We start from the raw sequence: 18,584 nt of genomic DNA on the forward strand, positions 1-18,584 counted from the left end.
GCATTTCGCTATCATGCCAGCCCAATCAAAACAAGCCCCACGGCCAAGCCATGCAACTTAAGGTGAATGATGCTGCGAGATGGGAGGTGGAAGGGCGGTCGCCTAGGACAGTTTTCTGCAGGGACTTCTCCGCAGTCCGTGTCAATGTTATAAATCGTCCCCAACACTAAAAGCATGACTACCTTACGACTCGTGTCGCGTTTGGACATCGGTCTTTTTGTTTGTTTTGTTGGGTTAGGCCCCTTCGGTCTGACGAAGCCAGACCTCTCTTATCTGTCGAGTGTTCACACTCACTCATCGACACAAACTCTGCGGATTTGAATGGGCGATATATTACTGCTACTAGCGAGTATCGGCTCCGTAACACTTGAATCGTCACCCTCCCACCACACAACGCCATGCGCACACACACGCACGCATTCCAACAATGACTACACATACATAATACTATTTGTTGGACGTTCAACACAGAATTAGTGCGAAGCGACGCCAGCCGACTCGGGGCCGGCTCTCCGATCGATTTAGCATGTTATTCCGAACACTGGTGAAGGTCCGCCGGCGAGACTGGCGGACCGAGCGGGTATTGGGAGGGGGAGGGGAGCAGCCCGGCCAACACGCCCCACAACCATACAGCGCCCCCGGACAGGGGCCACGCGCGCCGCGCCTCTCACACCTATAGACCTTTAACAACATGATAAGGCCACTTTGAGTGGAACTGACAGGAGAGCTGGCTCCCGACATTAAACACCTCCAGGCGACAACAAGACTGGGGCCGGCCGGCCGGCGGGCGGGCGACGCGCCGGCTAACACAGGCTACACCGTTGTACTCGGGCTGACTGGCCGGCGGCTGTCTCGGGCGCCGCTGCACGCCAGCACCAACATATCACCATCAAACGGCTACCAAATAAAACAGCTGAAAGCACTAAAAGGAAGAGGTCACGTGTCGCCCTCCACCGGGCGCCTCGCATAACGTTCGATAGCGCGCAGAAGAGGAGCGGTCGCGAGCACCTATTCAGGCCGAATACGATACAGTGTTCAAGCGCCATGAGGACGCTGTGTCAAATAATAAACTCTTAAAGAGTATGGAAAACAACATCGGCCATCAGGCGCTCTGATCATAATCAGATCCCATGTTTCGACTAGAGAGTCCCGTGGCCGGTCGACTCGGGTTTGTACGGCTTGGGTCACTGCATTAGCTGCCATCTGTTGACGGGATCGCCAACTTCTAGTTGCGCTGTCGGTTGACGGCCGTCAGCGCCTCCTGGAGCGCCTCCTCGAAGCTGCCGTTCAGCGCGTGTGACCTGCGGACAAAGCAGCGCCCGGTCCAGATCAATACAGCGGCCGGACGGCCACCAGCGGCAATTTAGCCCGCTCTCTCACAGCTCAGCTACCGGCTCGGCGACGCCAGGTCTCCGAGCAAATACGCCGAACTCAGCGACATAATCAAAGCCGGCAATCACAGACAAAATGGATGGTCGGCCGAGCAACAGATGCTTAGCAAAGCTATTTCCAGCTTCATCTAACAGAAATGTGTTTGATTAATGCTGATGAAGTGCACCATAATGAACTCTGGGAAGTTGGTAGACAAAAGAGCTCCAACTGACGGCACATAACGATTAGAGAACTCCCGGGAATTACATTAACTTATTAATCCCAGCATTATAACGGTCTATATTCGTCTCTGGAAGCATGCCACCGGCTGTGAGCCATTAAAACATTATCAGGCTTCGATATAACTACAGAGACGGCTCAGGTAGAGAGGAATTCGCTCACTTTTTGTGTTTGGCCGTGTTGTGGGTGTGAAACTTGCGCAGCGACGCCACCGTTTGCAGACTCATGGTGTGGTCGCCGAACCAGCGAACCCACACGTGGCCGGCGGGACACGGCTGTGGGCACAGAGGGGACACACCGGTCACATAAAGGGACACGAACACAGAGGGGACATGTTATAACAAGGGTACGCCACGGGACACTGCTGTGGGTGTTTAGGGACGAGGTCATTGGTCACATAAGGGACGACGTTGTCATATAAGGGACATAGACACATACACGGAGCACGGACACGGGTCACATAAAGGGACATGGGCACACTGAGGGATCCCTATATAATACGGGTGCTTCACGGAATGTGTGAATAAAGAACGAGCTGAGCATCCTGGCACGGAGCGGGACAGAAAACATCAGAACGAACGACCATAACGGGACTCAGTGACAGAACAAGACACGTGGTCACACAAGGGAAACACCGTCACCCATGGTTACAAACAGGATACGGACACGTCAGCGAACACGCCACACTCAGCCTCCCACTCCCTCACAACAGCAGCGAGGTCGCCCAAACTCACGATAGCACAATTTTCCGCACCGTCATCCCAAACCCCACCCAGTGTCTCCTACACCGTCCGCTCCCCATCGCCCACATCCCACCCACTGGCGTGATACAGCGCTCCACATCGACACGCGAGGGACGCCGAGCTCCGCCACCGCCTCTGATTGCGTGGAAAACCAGCGCACCAGGGAACCGCTGTCATAACACAGCGGAGAATTATGAGCACGCGAGAAAAATGGCCCTTAAACGTGCCGCGCTATGAGCCGCGCACGATCGTCGACACGGGCACGCACAGCATCTCCGATGGTATCATCATTGAATTACTGCCTCCCAGCCTGTTTCTTCCTGAGCACATCACGCTGCGTTGGGTCGCTCTTGTACCGCTTCCCGAATAACAACACCATCTGATAAGGGTGGCCGTATGTCGAACTCGAACGAGCTGTCTCCGCATTCCGGCCGACCCGTGCAGGGCCCGGTTACCGCGCTGGCTGAATGTCTGACGTCCGCACTGGGGCCACCGGCCCGTCACAGACGTCAGAGACCGCTCAACAGCGGGGGGAGAGAGAGAGAGAGAGAGAGAGAGAGAGAGAGAGAGAGAGAGAGAGAGAGAGAGAGAGAGAGAGAGAGAGAGGGGAGGGAGGGAGGAAGAGACAGAGAGACGATGAGGGTGACAGCGCTATGCAAAACGCCGGAAACATCCGCGGACAATCTGAATACGAAATAGGGCCACCGGCAGCCACAACCGGGCGGGTCGGCGACGCGCTGAGGCTTTCAGAGGAACTGGATCCGTTCAGTGTATCGTTGTGGTTTTATTCAACCCAGTAATAGAAACGCTCGCTACCGCAGCGGCCGTAGCGGCGTCAATGTATTGGCGTAGAATCGCGGCGGGGCGTGAAAGCGTTCGAGTTCGAGCAACGAGGTGTGGAAGTCTCACCTGCACATCAGTGCGCTGGATGACCTGGCCGGGCCACGAGTCCAGTCCCTGGTTGGAGCCCCACACCAGGTCTCCGACAGCGAACCCCGGCGTCTGTGCCGGCTCGTCTGCGGAGGGTACGGGGAACAAACGTCACACGCGGCCGGGGCGTACCGTACGGAGAACAGGGCGAATGGTACGGCTACTCGTGCCGTGAGGTCTGGTCATCAGGGGTCAAACGGGTGCGCGCGGGTACACGGGAATGTCGCCTGCGGTCACGAACTGAATGTTAAATGTGATCAATGTCCTAAACGTGTCGTGTTCCGCGATCAGCAGTGACAGTAAAAATGACATGACCATCGCTATGCGATTACATGACATATTAAATGGCCGTTAAGGTCTGATAGAATGGCTCCGTATGCGGAAAACATCCGGGTCCACTCCCTAGAACTGGCCATATGTAACTTTCATGGTCGCGCTTATCGTTCATCAGCATGCCGAGTGCAGCACTCAATATAAACACTCTGACAGAACACAATAACAGAATACGAGATGCATCGATCAGCGGCCGGTCGGCCGACCGCGGGATTCCCGAGCGGGTTTCGCGTCCATTTGCGTCATTGGCTGAGCTATTTGTACGGGGGCGGCAGTGGTATCGGTGGCGAGCGCCCCACTCTGGCTAACAGAAGCCAGACAGCGAAACGCGCCGCTCTTCGCCGGTTATTTACGTCCGCTCTGTCAGGCTTAATGCACTGTCGAACAAAGTAGCAGCCGCTCGTCCCGGCCACTCACCGATGCTATCTGACGAGCGCAATTTATGCAGGAAAAACAAAGGGAGAGAAGACGATGAGAAGCAAATTTCGGGGACAAGATTATGCGGGAAAAACAGCAGCTCAAGACAAAAGGGAAGATGGGCTAACATAAGCATATTTGCATGATCATAGCGGCTCGACAAAACCACAATGAGTTGGAAACAACCGTCATTCTGTTGGCCTAAGCCATCAATGATACCTCACAAGGCACTCAAGCGTAACGCAGCCGGCTCTCAACGCACGTCAAGAGGCACAATGGAACCATTAACCAAACGCCTAGATCAACAACTCGCCGTCACTCGGACCGGCCGCACACAAACACCCTCCCCGCGCGGCCCTTCCCGTACGCACCTGGATGAGGCCGCTTCCTCTTCAGCGTCGCGCGGCCCGTCTCCTCGGGTTCTGTGTCGGAGTCGGCCGGTTCCACGGTGGAGCTGACCAGGCCGGCCTCCTGCGGCGGTGAGACGCGTCCCTGCCAGCCGCCGGCGCCGTCCGGCGTGCTCGAGTCGGCCGGAGTCTGGACCACGGCCGGCGGCGCAGCCACCAGCGGAGCGGCCGCTGCCGCCGGGGCCGCCGTAGTCGCCGCGTCACCGAGCACTGAGACCACCTGCAGGAGCTGGCCGCCGGCCACCTGCGGCGCAGCGCTCACCGGGAACACAGAGCCGGCAGAGAGCAGCGGCGCGCCCATCGACATGTTCTGGATGAACACCTGACCGCCGGCGCCGGGCAGCAGGAGGGGCTGAAGGAAGTTCACACCCGGCTGACCGGAGCTCAGCACCAGCGGCTTCCCGGCCGCGCCCACCACAAAAGTCGGGAGACCGTTCATGACGCCGGGCGCGGCGGCGGCCGGCGGCGCGGCGCCGCGCAGCATGCTGGCCACCGTGGCGGAGCGCTCCTGCGGCTTCCGTCGCCGCCGGCGGCCAGAGGTGGGCGGCGGCGGCGGCGGCGCCACGGGTCGCGGCTCCTCCACCGTCTGCAGCAGGCCGCCGCCGGGCAGCAGCACCGGACTCTGCATCGGGAACGCGTTCACGTACTGCAGCATCGGCTGGATGGGCTGCGTGAGGATCACCTGGCCGGACGGCAGGATGATCTGTCCGGCCGGCAGAGACTGCACCAGCGGCAGCTCCGGCTGGCCCAGCACCTGGTACTGCTGCGGCGGAGGCGCCGGAGCCAGAGTCGGCGGCGTGGCGCGTCGCGGCTGGCAGGCCGGTGAAGGCCGCGTCGCGGACGGTGCGCGCGGGGTCGCCATGACGGTGGTCGGTGTGGCGGTGACCGAGGTCCGCACCGGCGGCGGGGCGGCCGCGCGCGACGCTGCCACCCGGCCGGGCGCGCTGCGGGCAGCGCTCGGGTGCTGCACACTAGTGACGGCTCCCTGTACCAGCGGCAGGGCCACTGACATAGAAACTGAGACCGGTGTCATCGAGAACGACGAGACCGGGATGCAGACCGAGACGGGCAGCTGCAGCGGCAGCGGGATGGACGACGGTGCCGAGCCTGACAGCACAGCCGTGGAAGCCGCCGGCGCCAGGGTCGGCGCGGAGATCGGAGCTGCCGCCGGCGCCGAGATCGGCGCTGACGGCGCTGTCTCCATCGCCACTGTGGTCGCCGTCGCCTCCGCGGGAGCCGCCAGCGTCACCGCCGCCGGGAGGGACACTGGCGTACTGGTCGCCGCCGGCGGCGGGGTGGGCACCGGAGCTGGCACGGGAGAGGACTCCTCTACAACCGTCTCGCTGACCGGAACCTCCGGAGCCATCAGGGGCGGCGGTGACGCGACCAGTGACGGCGCCGGCTCTGGCGATGCTGCCGGTGGGGACGCGGCGGGCGCCTCAGTAGGCGGCGGCGACGGCGGCGGAGGTGATGGTGAGGCTTGCCGCGCGGGTGGCGGCGCGGGTGGGGGCGCGGGCGACTCGGCGACAGGAACCGACTCCGCTGTCCTCACGCTCAGGGACACGGTGGATGTTTCCGTCACGGCGTGCGTCGCGGCAGACGTGGTGATCGTCGTTACCGCCGCCGACGCTGGCGTCGCTGACGACACTGCTGTCGATATCGACATCTGCGGGTGGGATATCGATGACGTTGGCTGCTGGGGCGGCGGCGGCACCGGACTGAGTCCCTCCTGCATCGTATCGTTCAACAGCTGCGTCTGTTGCGCCAGGTAGCCGCTGGGATCGTCCAGGAAGCTCGGCATGGCCAGTCCTCCGGCCTGATGCGCGGAGGCAGGCGGCGCGGCCGACGAGCACACGGGCGGGGAGAGGCGCTCCAGCTGACGGACGTCGACGTTCGGACAGGGCGAGGAGCGGCCGGGCAGGCCGAGCCGCCGCCGGCCGCGCGCCGCCTGCCGCCGCCGCCGCGCCTCCTCCCACGAGGCGCGACAGGGCGCCGCGCCGCGCTGCCACGGCACGGGCGCCGAGGCCGGCAGCGGCGCCTGCGCCCGCTCCATGAAGAAGTTGGCCTGCTGTTGCTGCTGCTGAAGCATCTGTTGATGGTGTTGGTGTTGATGGTGCTGCGGCTGCATCGGGTGATGCTGCTGAGCTGGGTGGTGCTGGTGCTGATGAAGATGCTCCTGCTGGTGTTGGTGCTGTTGATGTTGCAGCATGTGTTGGTGTTGTTGCAACTGTTGCTGCTGCATGTTCATCTGCTCCATCGCCTGCAAACAGATCACCACTGTCAGACCGACATGACATCACCGACAGCGCGGACACAAACAGGGTATCATGTCGGCGGGCCGGGGCGCGCCGCCCATCACCCTGCTGCCAGCTCGCCGCTTTCAAAACATCATTGATCCACACAACAAACACGTGATCTGTCGCTGGCCGCTGCGGCGCGCATCCGGCCGGTGCCGGGTCGGCTGCAGCCGCGCCAGCCCCGGCCGCCGACGGAGGCTCTGTCATTCCGCGCGCCGGCGGCCGCCGCCACCCGACAGCCGTGATGAACGGGGCCACTTGGCGCGACAGAAAAACAAACACACAGTCGAGCCGCGCCCGCAAACATCCGCAGAGCAGACAATTGCTGCGCACGGCGCGAGTGGCAGCCGATTGGGGCGGACCGGCACGCCAGGCAGCCGCGACGCGCCGCCGAGCGAAACGTGGAGCGCCGGGCGGGCTCATCTGGGCTGAAGTCGTGCCTCGCGGCCCGGCGGAGACCGACGCGTCGACCGAGCCGTCTGTCACCGGTCGAAACAGGGCGCCGGACGTCGCTCCGACAACCGGCTTCCGGCCCCGTCACAATCCAATCTCCGAGCGCTTTCCAATTGCAATCGAGACTGGTTTGACACTTTCCAATTGGATGTCAGAGTCGCGCCGAGGGCAGTGACGGGCGTGGGGACTGGGGACGCCCAGACCCGGACCCGAGCCGCGGCGGCCGGCCTGCCACGGACACCTGACCTGCTGTCAGACATTCCCAGTCTATTTCCGCGCTCGACCGGCGGCCGGCAAGTGACGGGCCGTGGGCGTTGGACGGTGGCGACAGCGGAGGAGGGTGTGCTGACTCAGCGTCCCAACTGGCCCACCTGTCACCGCGACCGTCCTCAAACCGCCCCTCTGTCGACCCCGTGCTCCCAGGGCGTGCGACAGACACGATCAGTGCGCTTCGCGGCCGGCTGACTCTATCTCAAGCTACTTCGTGCGACACAGCTCCGTTCTGGGCCATGCTCCGTAGGGCTCAGAGCAGCTTCGCTGGGCCCTTAGCTCGCTCTGCCTTAGCTCCCTCAAAGCTGGAGCTCGGAGTTCGGACGGTGTGAGAGACTCAGCCGTGCTATGCCTCTCGAGGGAACCGTTTTTATCTAGCTCCGACAGGTGTAGCTCACCATCCGAGTGAGCTCACCCGGAGCTCACTCCGAGCCCAGCTGGCTCCTCGCTCAGCCAAGCGTTGTGAGCACCACACCGTGCGCCGCGTCTCGTGCGCCGCGTGCACGCCGCACCGCGGCAAAAACGACGCAGCCGGCGGCGGCGCGGCGTCCAAGTGCGCCGGTCAGCCGGCGGGCGAGAGCGAGCGAGTGAGCGGCCGCTTTGTCCGTCTGGCGGCCACTCTTTGTGGCGACCGGTGATCGATCGAAGCGCCGAGTGGCTGGCCACTCACTCTCTCTGGGAGAGGGCTGACCGGTGGCCACTCACTCTCGGAGGAGGGCTGACCAGTGGCCACTCACTCTCGGAGGAGGGCTGACCAGTGGCCACTCACTCTCGGAGGAGTGCTGACCGGTGGCGGCTGAGTGGTCAGAAAAGGACCACTGTCCACAGCACTGCGTCTGATGGGAGCTGTGCCCAATTGTGGAAGAGGAGCTCATCACAGAGGATGAAAGAGCATGGTCGAGTAATTTCAGGATAAAGCCACATGATTGTGGGTCAGACAGATAATGAAATATCCAGCCAGCTTGTTCAGCCAATTTCAGTACAAATCTGACCACCATGTGCACACTGATATCACCAGGAACAGATTGACAGGAGGATATCACCTGACCACAAAAACCGACCGCAGCTGTACGGCAGTGCACGGCTGACACCTGGGACAGGGTGCAGGTGACTGCAGGAGTGGGATCGTTAGCCACCGGGGCTCTCCCCGAGGTGTCAGGTCACATTTCTGGGAAACCCGCCACTGCAGTGTAGGCGCTGTTCGCCTCATTACTGGTGTCAGGGGCCGTCGGGAGGGGCGGAACCAGGTAACTGAACCGACACCCGCGCGGCTCGGCCATAGCCCGCCCCGCCTCCTGTCAATCTGGCCATCGCCATTAGTTGAGCAGTGAGCAGCGTCCATCGCCGCTGGACTCCCGCCCTCACACCCAGTAAACCAGTCGTCTCTAACTATGTATATCCTCTCGGTACCTATCTACTTATTCCAGGTCACGGAAATCTTTTATAAAGCCTGCCAGCAACGCATCCCGAAAGCAGCACTATGCATAACACATAGCATGCATAACGTATCACTTAGGCCACCCAGCGACAGCTCCTCCATAAAGGCCGTTCCACTGCAATGTTAGCCCCTCTGTCACAATACACTAGTTAACACCTGCTCCCATAAGTCCTGCAGTTCCAGTTACCTGCATCATCTGTTCCTTGAAGAAGGGGTTGTTGTGAGGATTGCATCGCTGCTCCTGGAAGGTCGGTGGTACGTCTGCCAACAAAAAGGTATACGAGGTCAGAGTCATTCAGCTGAACGTTTAGAACGACGAACGTGATAACTCGCAGTTCGGCGCGGCCACCAACACAACGCGCATTCTACATACAATAGTGCTGACATGACTAGCATACTAACACGGGTTTATTCAACAGCCTGTTCACTAACTCAATGCAAGCCACCGAGTCCAAACCGCCTATCAAGATCGTGTATCACCGACCACCACAAATACAGCAACATCATATATACCCACATCCACTTAGTTCTTGCACGCACGAATCAGACACGGCATGCATCTTCTGGTGGTGGTTTTCGCTGAGTCAGGCGGGGCCGTGGCACTGATGAGTCACGAAATCAGGCGACCCGCCGACGGGGCCTCACACGAGTAGGTACTGGGGGAGGGGTGGCTAGAACACCACCCCGGTACACAAGCCGCTAGGCGCTATGCCACACTACATATACGATACGACAGAGCATGGCCGGCCCACTGGATATACTCTAAGGCGCCTCAGTGGCCACATAACTACATAATTCCAAGGGGAACGGCGGTAAACCCGACAGCCCGAGCTGCTAGAACAGTGTCACCGGCGGCACGGCTGCTGGAAGTTGGCCGGCTGTGAGAGCAGCTTGTAGCACGTCATGTCGGGGTGACAAGGATCAGAGGGGGACGTTCGGGCAGGGTGAGTCACAGCAGGTGTCTCCCCACCTGAGGGTGAGCTGATCTGAGTCAGTCCGGCCGGCGATCATTACCTACTGGTGAGAGTCTGAGTGATTCAGGTCGCCCGAGCGGTATGCGCTCCAGAAGGGGACTTGACAAATCGTCGGTCAGGGAACAAGATTCTCACACTAACGGGTGAGTCAGAGTGTTGGGACAGAGTTCCAACACCGTCCAGTGAATCAGGGCGCCGGGGTAGAGCACGACGTGAATCAGTGCCGACAGGAGGTGAGGGTGCGCTACAGCGAGGGGCGGTGACAGACGCCCAACACATCGTACCGCCCTGACGGTGAGCACGTAGCATGAAGGTCGCGCAGCGCTCGCGACCTCGCCCGCGCGCTCGCGACATAACATCCGTCAAAACATCGACCGACGGGCTGTAACAGCTCGCCGAAACAGCGCTCCCGCCTGCGCCCAGGTGCAGCGCACACGGGCCGAGCTGCTGAAATCGGCGGCCGTGACAAAACAAACATATCTCACCGGCCAAAGCGGGCGCTGCGGGCTCCCCGCAGTCGGCCGAGCGCTCCGCCGCGGTTTGTTCCGGGCCCAGCGGGAGCCGACCGCACGCCGACACCTTTGCGGAGCTGCGTAGCACACGCACCGGGGCCGGGGCCGGGTGAAGGGTGCGATGCGGCCCGACTGTCCACGCGGCACCTGCACCGCACCGCACCGCCGCGCCGCCGTCTCGTCGCAGCCATAAGTCAGCACGGCAAGGCGCGACGTGTGATTCATTTGCAGGCAGGCCACTCCGTCGAGCAGACAAAGAGAGCTGCACGGGGCGCCGGGAGCCGACGGCAACGGCGGCCGGCGCAGTCGACGACCGCTTCCGACGAACAAAGCTCACTCGTCCGACCAGTTAAGAGGCCCTTTTACAGATAGGTCGAGCGGCGAGCGGCGCCGATTTGCAGCGGGAAGGGACGGGTTTAACTGGGGGCGAGCCGAGCGGCATAGCGATGACAGCGCGGCGGCGGGGCCGCGACCGGGCCGCGCCCTGTGCCGCCGAGCTATTATAAAAACATAGTCCACCGGGACAGGGGAGGCAGGGGCGCGGGCCCAACCCGACAGCGTCAATTGGTTTTTGGAGGGAACTGGCCGCGACAAAAACTGCATCAAAGACATGTAAGCCGTGTGGAAAAAGCGGCAGAAGCGTGCGCGCCTTGAAAAGCTGTCAGGCATTACAGAGACCGCCCCAGCGACCACAGAGAGGCTGCAGAACAGGGGTGCCACAAACTTCTGCGGCGCCGCGTCGACAAAAACACTGACAACGGACGCACTCCCTTTGTCACGGCTACTTGCTCCAGAAATCGGCCGATAAAAACAGCGCCCGGCGCCGAGCAACACGCTGTTATTTCGGCCGCACTGTCGGCGCGATGAACCCATCATGCAGAACTCGGGGGCCCACAGGCCGTCACGGCGAATGACACTGCGAAATTGCCTGGCGTCAGCTGGGCCGGCCTGTCAGATAGGGTCGTTCCGGAGCGATATTCAGACGCTCGGAGCTGGCAGCCGCAGTCGGTCCCAACTCCATCGCCGTGGTAACAATGACGATTGTGCAGAGCGTCCGTCACGACTCGGTACAAGGACCGGGGAGGTCCAGTGGGAGGCAGTCCAGCCACGAAGACACAGAACAGGAGACATGTTACGGTTGAGACAGCCTGCACGGCGTCAGCAGGTGGAACCAACAGCTGTCCGACAGGGATTCTGCACATGTTACGAACGATTTTCCAATTTACTCAGACGCAAATAGACATCAGTCATCAGCAAAAGTAAATGCGCCCCACACCCAGCCGGACAGTTCTACTCAGACTGACGCCGGGACGCGGTGCGGCTGTGAGGGCCGCTGTGAGGGCGGCGGTCGGGTCGCGCGGCCCTCCCGCAGCCGGGCGGTCAGTCGCGGCTCATTACCCTCTGTCTCCGTTCAGCTCATTAGCCGCCCCGCCCCGACCGACCACTAATTGTACGGTCCCTGACCGCCCAGAGCCGTACGGCACCCCGCCGCGCGAAAACGGAAACAGCCCATCAGCGGCGCCAGATAGGAAATGAATCGAAAAATCGGATTCATTGTGGTGCAATAAATCGTGTTATTGCTGGCGAATCGCCTTCTCCGGGGTCGCTATTCAGTTTACTGAGCAATATTGATCGAAGACAGAGTTCAGCAGTAAAATCCTATTATCCTGCTGAGAAACCGGAAAGCCGCCAAGATAAATGTTCAACTCTATCTGACAGTTCACCAAATGGTCCGGGCTGGGCTGCAGCGCCGCGAGCCCAGGCTGACCGGACGGTCGAGCTTCCGGTGCCGTCCGCCAGGTGTCAGGCGCGTCGTCGGCCCATTGATCGCCCGTACACGAGTGGCGACGTGTCGCTGCCGTCGGCCGCGCCAGATTCATCCCGGCCGCGCCGCTAATCGAGACGATCCTGTGGCGCATCGATCGCCGCGCCGCGTCTCGAGACGCCGCGCTCCGAGCAGAGTCGGTGTGGGGCCGGTGAGGCCGAGCCGCACCGCGCTGCCAGCCGCTCCGCTCCGCCGCGCGCCGCGGCCGCCATCTGCATACGAGTGACGACCTGCAGAGGGCCTCTGAAGGGCCGGAGACACGGGCTGGCGCGCACCGGCCGCCGCCGCGCCGGCCACTGTCGCTGACACGCTCCAGGCCATTAGCCGACAGATGAGACGTCACAATCTGCATAGAGAAAGTGGCATCATCCAAGTGGCGCGGCGGGAGAGGCTGAGTGTGCGGCGGCGCGCCGAGCAAATCATCCATCCAGTCTGAATGCGGAGAAAGGAAACACAAACACCCATCTGTCGCGGGAGAGGTGTGCCCATTCACAGACTCCGGGTATCAAACGGGACTCCTCGGGAAATCACACAACAGACGCGTGCCCGAGCATAAGTCGGCGGCCGCAGCATCTGTGTGATGCCGGCGCTCAACGGAAAGAATGACTCGACAGACTTCAGATGGCCTGGGCGGTGATACGGGCGGCATAAGGACGGTCTAAACACGGCCTGATGGTTGACTGATGACGGAAAACATATGGCCGATCATTGACAGACCAAATGTCCGACCACAAAAGGACAGACCAATCGCCATATGAGAAGACAGGGAGTGGCTAGCGTATGAAAGATGAATCCGCACCGTTCTGGCAACGTAAAAGCGGTATCATCGTCTCCATCGCCGCCTTCCCGGTTGGTAAGCCGATACACAGCGTGAGCTCTAGTTAATCTCGTCGATGTCAGTGCAGTGCCCGTGTATCCCGATATAAGCTCGTCCGCCGTCTCCGAGTTGCTATGGAGGCCGTGCGCTCAAACATGCTGCCAAGAGCGGCCTCGGCACGACGGCCTCGGCGCAGGCGCGCTGTTTTTGCCGCACGCTTGACTTTACGGCACTAGCGGCGCGCGGTCGACCTCATCAACCGCTGCGGCGCGCCGACAAACACAAATAGACACAACCGCCGCCGCTGCCGGCGACAACAAATTGAGCAGATTACGCGCGATCGAGGGGATAAAAGGCCGGGCGGCCGCTCGACCTCAATTGATCCGGCCGTGTTTAATCAAGGGCGAGTGGCGCGGCGGCGGCTGCCGGCGGCGGCGGGGGCGGCGGGACACAGAGGACGATCTGAGGGGCGTGCTGCGGCCACCGCTGTCAGCCGGCCTCAAGGCGTGACTGACGACAGCCAGTGGAAGTTGGGAGGGAGAAGGGGAGAACGGGCGGGGGAAGGGGAGATGAGAACGACGGAAGGAACCGAGATAAGGAGACAGTGCAGATGAAAGAAGAGATGAACCAGCGACGGAGGGGAGAACCGCCAGAACAAGAAAGGAAGGAAGGATGAGATAAGAGTAAATGCATCAATTTCCGAGAGCGCGTAACACAAGAAGAGACAGCAGCATCAAAGAAGTTTGAGATCATAAGCCGATAACGGCTAAAAGACCCATCAATCAGAAACCGAGTGCTGACGATCTAGATATAGATGAGAACGAGTAGGCAAATACGAGGTGATCGTGAGTGAGAGTACACGTTTACAAAAAGGAGAGAGAGAGAGAGAGAGAGAGAGAGAGAGAGAGAGAGAGAGAGAGAGAGAGAGAGAGAGAGAGAGAGAGAGAGAGAGAGAGAGAGAGAGAGAGAGAGTGTCGTGATTTGTGCCTAGCGCCGTTTAGTTTGTTACGCGCCCAGCGATAGCGGTCAGCCGGCCGGCGAGCGGCCGGCGCGGTGGGTGCACGCGTACAGGTCGTGGGCTGTGTGCTGTGTCTATGGCCCGGGGCGGGGACCCGAGCTTATGTCAGGGCCGGCCAGGTAGCGCCGGCCAGTTGATCTCTGGACCTCCTCGCGAGCGGGTACGGTACTGATACCGCCCCGGTCTGTGAGGCAAGGGCCGGTCGTATCAACTCGGGCTCCGGGCGGAATCGGTTTAGCTACCGGTCCACTGCACCCCGGTGTCGGCGAAATTAAACACTGGCAAATAACTTAAACTATCAATGTCCCCACTTGAATATTACGATGTATTGATCTCGATGTAAGGTCCGCTGGTTTAGTTTGCCTCGTTTGGGTCGCTTCAATTAGGCATAGTGTGAGCCTCGTCATATCTGTTTGCTCAGTTGTATGCAATACAGATCCACTTGAGTTAATTTCTTGTTATTTGAAAATCAAGGTAAATCGTTCGGTTGGTGTCGTCACCATCGTTTTGATCGAAAGACGTAAATGTAACAAATACAGTCCACTTTTATCAGTAATCACAACATAGTCCTACGGGGCCGGATATAGCCGAGACCTGTGGTTTCAAGTATAGGTCGATTATTTCATCGGGTAGTTTTGCCTAGGACAGCTTCATTTCTCTTTATCTTTAGTCATGGAGGAGTTGGCATCCGCCAGGTCTAAACTTCGCACCAAAGCTACGAAGCTTTGCAACGATTTGAGGGCGTATCGTCAGGGAGAGTCCAAAACTTTGGATCAGGATCAGCTTGCCTTGAAAATTCATCACATTGAGAAACTTCAGCATGAATTGCACGACATCCAAATCCAGCTGGATAAACAGGGCCACGTGGACGACACGAGTCACGTCCAGACGATGGAGGACGAGGTGTTCCTCAGCTCTCGCCTACTCGCCCGTCTTGAGAAGGCTGAAGAAGCCAAGGGCAAGGCTGAACAAGGGAACGCAGTGGGGAACGCAGACCTCAAATCCTCACTCGCCGTGAAAATTCCAATTTTTCACGGTGATGTCATGAAGTGGTCCGAGTTTTGGGAGTTGTTCGTTATATCAGTCCATAACAATCCTGGGTTCGCTGATGTCCAGAAATTTGTCGTTCTCAAGTCCCACCTGGCTGGTGTGGCGCTGAGAGCCATTCATGGTATTCCAGTTTCTGGAGAGGGGTATTCCGAGGCGGTAGCAGCGCTCCGAGAGCGCTTTGAACAGAATGATGTACGCCGAGACACATTGATGCGAGAGATGCTGAACATGCCGTCGATCCGCTCAAACGATCTGAAGGCCATGCGGTCGCTGATTGACCACGTGTCGGCACACACGAGAGCATTAAACTCGCTTGGCGTTACAGCCGACAGCTTCTCTAGCCTGCTTCTGCCTATCGTGAAGGATAAGTTACCCGAGAACTGGCGCCTTGAATGGGCCAGGCGGAACAGTTCCGACTTCTCTGAGTTCCTGAAATTCCTCCACGAGGAAATCCGAATTCGAGAGTCGGCAAGGGGAGCCACCACGGCTGATGCCTCTCCCAAGCCTCTGCCCACAGTGCCTCCTGTGGCGAGCAATCTGAACGCACAGCGTGTGCACCGCTCTGAGAACGCCAGATTTCCACCCAGATCAAAGCCAGCCTCCTGTGCAGCCTGTGGTAAGACCGGGCACGGGCTCGATCGCTGCGAAAGGTTTAAAGGCACGACTGTGGATGCTCGTTGGAAGACTGCCAAAGCGGCCAAGGCCTGTTTCAAATGTCTCGTCACCGGACATCGTGCCAAAGACTGTCAGGCCGATTCCTGTTCTGTGTGTGGCAGGGGCCACCATCCTCTGCTCCACTATACGGCATCGAGCTCCAGCGAGTCCCCATGCAGCCTGACGGCGCCCGAGCTGTCGGTACAAGCAGCGCCATTCTCGCCCCGTCCTACCACCGCTCAAGCTTTTGGCTCTGTGGCTGGGTCCCAGCCATCATTGGGTCAGCGCCGCTACAACGCCAGCGGCGCCGGTGGAAAAGGCTGTTTTTTCCAGACAGCTCTGGTTAAAGCAGAGGGTCCGAAAGGTCACCGGATGACACGAGTTTTGTTGGATGGGGGCTCGGATTCATCATACATTCGGAGCTCCTTGGCCAGCGAACTTGGTCTTCAGACCACAGGCACGGGAGTCTTTTCATGCGTCGGGTTCCAAGAGAAAGCTGAAGAACCTCGTGAATACGACCGAGTCAAAGTGAGCCTATACAGTCGTTTCGGCGACGGGCCAGTGAGCCTTGAGCTCTGGAGCACCACTCAGCTTTGCTCGCCTCTCCCTGCTACCCCACCGCCAAATGGGCCTTCCGGGCTGCCGGATCTGATGGCTGATGATTTTGAGGGCGGTGAGGTGGACATCCTGATCGGCATTGATAACTTGTATCATGTCGTGCTGTGGGATCAAGTCGATCTGGGAGATGGTCTGAGAGCAATTGACACTGTGTTCGGCTACGTGGTGCACGGTCGTCACGGTGATGGATCACCTGACCAGGACCAGCCAACGTGCCGGAGGGCGCATCACATGTGCCAGGTGGAGCGCCTGTGGAGCTTGGATACGGTCGGAATCAGTGAAAAGGAGGCATCAGACTCAGAGGCGAGACCAGAATGCGAACCTCAGTGGAATGACGATGAGGGACGCTACGAAATGGGTCTCGTGTGGAGATCTCATGATCGTCCGATGGACAACTTCGAGGCTACGAGGACAAGGACACAGTGCATGACGAGGAACTTAACGGATGAAAAGGCTCAAAAATATGATGGACAAATCAGAGAACTGCTGTCTAACCCTGTGATAGAGAGTTCACCAGTTCACGTCGCCTCCCAGCGCATGGGAGAAACGTCAAAGAAGGAAGCGACTGGTGAACTAATTGTTCCTGGCACAGAGGCAGCTGAACAAGAAGAACAAGCCGTACGTGCTCTGGCAGCGGCTGGCAGCGGGATAGGTCCCGAGCCTAGCCCTGGCTTAACGCGCGGTGAGAACACGGCGTCCGCTTTCTTCCTGCCTCATCGCGGCGTGTTCCAGAAAGACAAACTCAGAATCGTTTTCGATGATTCTGCAAGAGACGGACGTGGCAAAAGCCTCAACGCTTGCATATATGCCGGTGATGATCTGCTACTAAAGCTGTCTGCGGTGGCTCTCAGCTTCCGCCCGTGGTCGTCCAGCACTGCTGCCTGCAGTTGGGGATGTTGTCCTAGTTCATGGACAAGGACCCCGCAGTCGCTGGCCGTTGGCGTGGGTTAAATCTTTGATCGTCGGCAGCGACAGTCACCCGAGGGCAGCCAACGTTCTGATGCGTGGGAAGAGAACACGCAGGCCGATCAACCGGCTATTCCAGCTTGAGGCTGCCTCCTCGTCTGATCGCTGAAAACGGGTTGAAAGGGTCAAGCTCGGTATAGCTACCGACGGCCCAGCATTCTTCGTCGTTCTTAGGTTGCTTGTAGTTCATAAGGTTAAGGCACGTTCGGTATGATCACCGATGTCTTGATAGGCATCGTCGTCTCTTCTTCGTTAGTCACTTGAGTCCCTTCATTGATGGGTTTGAAAGTCCATTGTATTTAAGCAGCATTAGGCACTTAAGTTTACAAGAGATCGCTGATCACTTGCGGTGTGGCCACCGATCTAAGTTATGACCCTGTTTTTACTTCCTCTTTTTCATTGGTGAGGTTGTCTTACCTGACGTAAATCTGAATACCTTGCTATCGCATCGTTATTACTGGATGAATTCTTCAAACAGAGCACCCCTTGATGATTAAATTCTCCCTCCACATGCATCGTGACACTGTATAAGTGAAAGTGTTCTTACAACTTCTTCTCTTCTTATAAGCATGGCTTGTCTCGAGCTGGTGGACGATGAGGCATCGGGCTGGATCGCCGGTAACCAGCCTCCGCCAACCCGGATAGCGCGGTTTGGCAAACCGGGCCGGGGGCGGGACTGCCGGCCCCGTATGCATCTCGTCCTCGGGGACTCGATCGCCCGCCGAGCCACCATATCGTCCCGGCTCCCAGACGACCTGGTTCTGAACCGCGCCAAGGGAGGCGAAACGTGGCGGTCCCTGCTGGAGCGACTGGAGACGGAGGTGGCTGCGTGGCAGACGGCGGCCACCGCGGCGAACCTGCTTCCGGGGATCGTCGTCCTCTGGCTGACGGGGAATGAGGTGTACAGCCGCCTTTCCCTGTTGGCCAGCTTCGACAAGGCGCTGCTGACTACTGTGGGGAGAACTGCCGCTGCCGTGATCGCCAGGCTCAAGAGCGCGGACCAGGTCATCGTGCTCGGGCCGCTCCCTCGCCTTGCCGGTGAGATGCACGGTGTCACGTGGGAGTACACCGCAGCGTACCATCTGGAGCGTACGCTGGTCAAGCTCGACACGGAGGCTAAGATCGTCCCTCTAGGGCGCGCTCTCACCCGCAAGATAAGCAAGAATCGTCATGGCCTCAAGGGATGTGAGGGGTGGTACCTACCCGATGGTATCCACCTTTCCCCTGAGGGGTACCAGAAGCTGGCGGACA

The 18,584-nt window shown here is 59.5% G+C and overlaps 2 protein-coding genes across 2 annotated transcripts in view; both read right to left on the reverse strand.

The window, feature by feature from the left end:
* Window positions 1-316: 316 nt before the first annotated feature.
* LOC122365621 (helicase SRCAP-like) lies at window positions 317-5,741 on the reverse strand. Its single transcript, XM_043336992.1, has 4 exons — window positions 4,406-5,741; window positions 3,264-3,370; window positions 1,774-1,886; window positions 317-1,301 (listed from the first exon to the last, which is right to left on the reverse strand). The coding sequence occupies exons 1-4, from the start codon at window positions 5,643-5,645 to the stop codon at window positions 1,226-1,228; spliced, it is 1,536 nt and encodes a 511-aa protein (XP_043192927.1). The 5' UTR covers window positions 5,646-5,741; the 3' UTR covers window positions 317-1,225.
* Window positions 5,742-5,880: 139 nt separating this feature from the next.
* Window positions 5,881-18,584, reverse strand: part of LOC122365633 (hormone receptor 4-like) — a 61,153-nt gene continuing 48,449 nt past the window's right edge. The window contains exons 5-7 of the mRNA XM_043337016.1: window positions 9,087-9,160; window positions 5,980-6,701; window positions 5,881-5,920 (exon numbers count right to left, since the gene is read on the reverse strand). Coding sequence (XP_043192951.1) covers window positions 5,881-5,920; window positions 5,980-6,701; window positions 9,087-9,160 — 836 coding nt within the window. The remainder of the gene's footprint in view (window positions 5,921-5,979; window positions 6,702-9,086; window positions 9,161-18,584) is intronic.

This window comes from Amphibalanus amphitrite, unplaced genomic scaffold (assembly GCF_019059575.1).
Source record: "Amphibalanus amphitrite isolate SeventyFive unplaced genomic scaffold, NRLGWU_Aamphi_draft 000752F_arrow, whole genome shotgun sequence".
Lineage (NCBI taxonomy): Eukaryota > Metazoa > Arthropoda > Thecostraca > Balanomorpha > Balanidae > Amphibalanus > Amphibalanus amphitrite.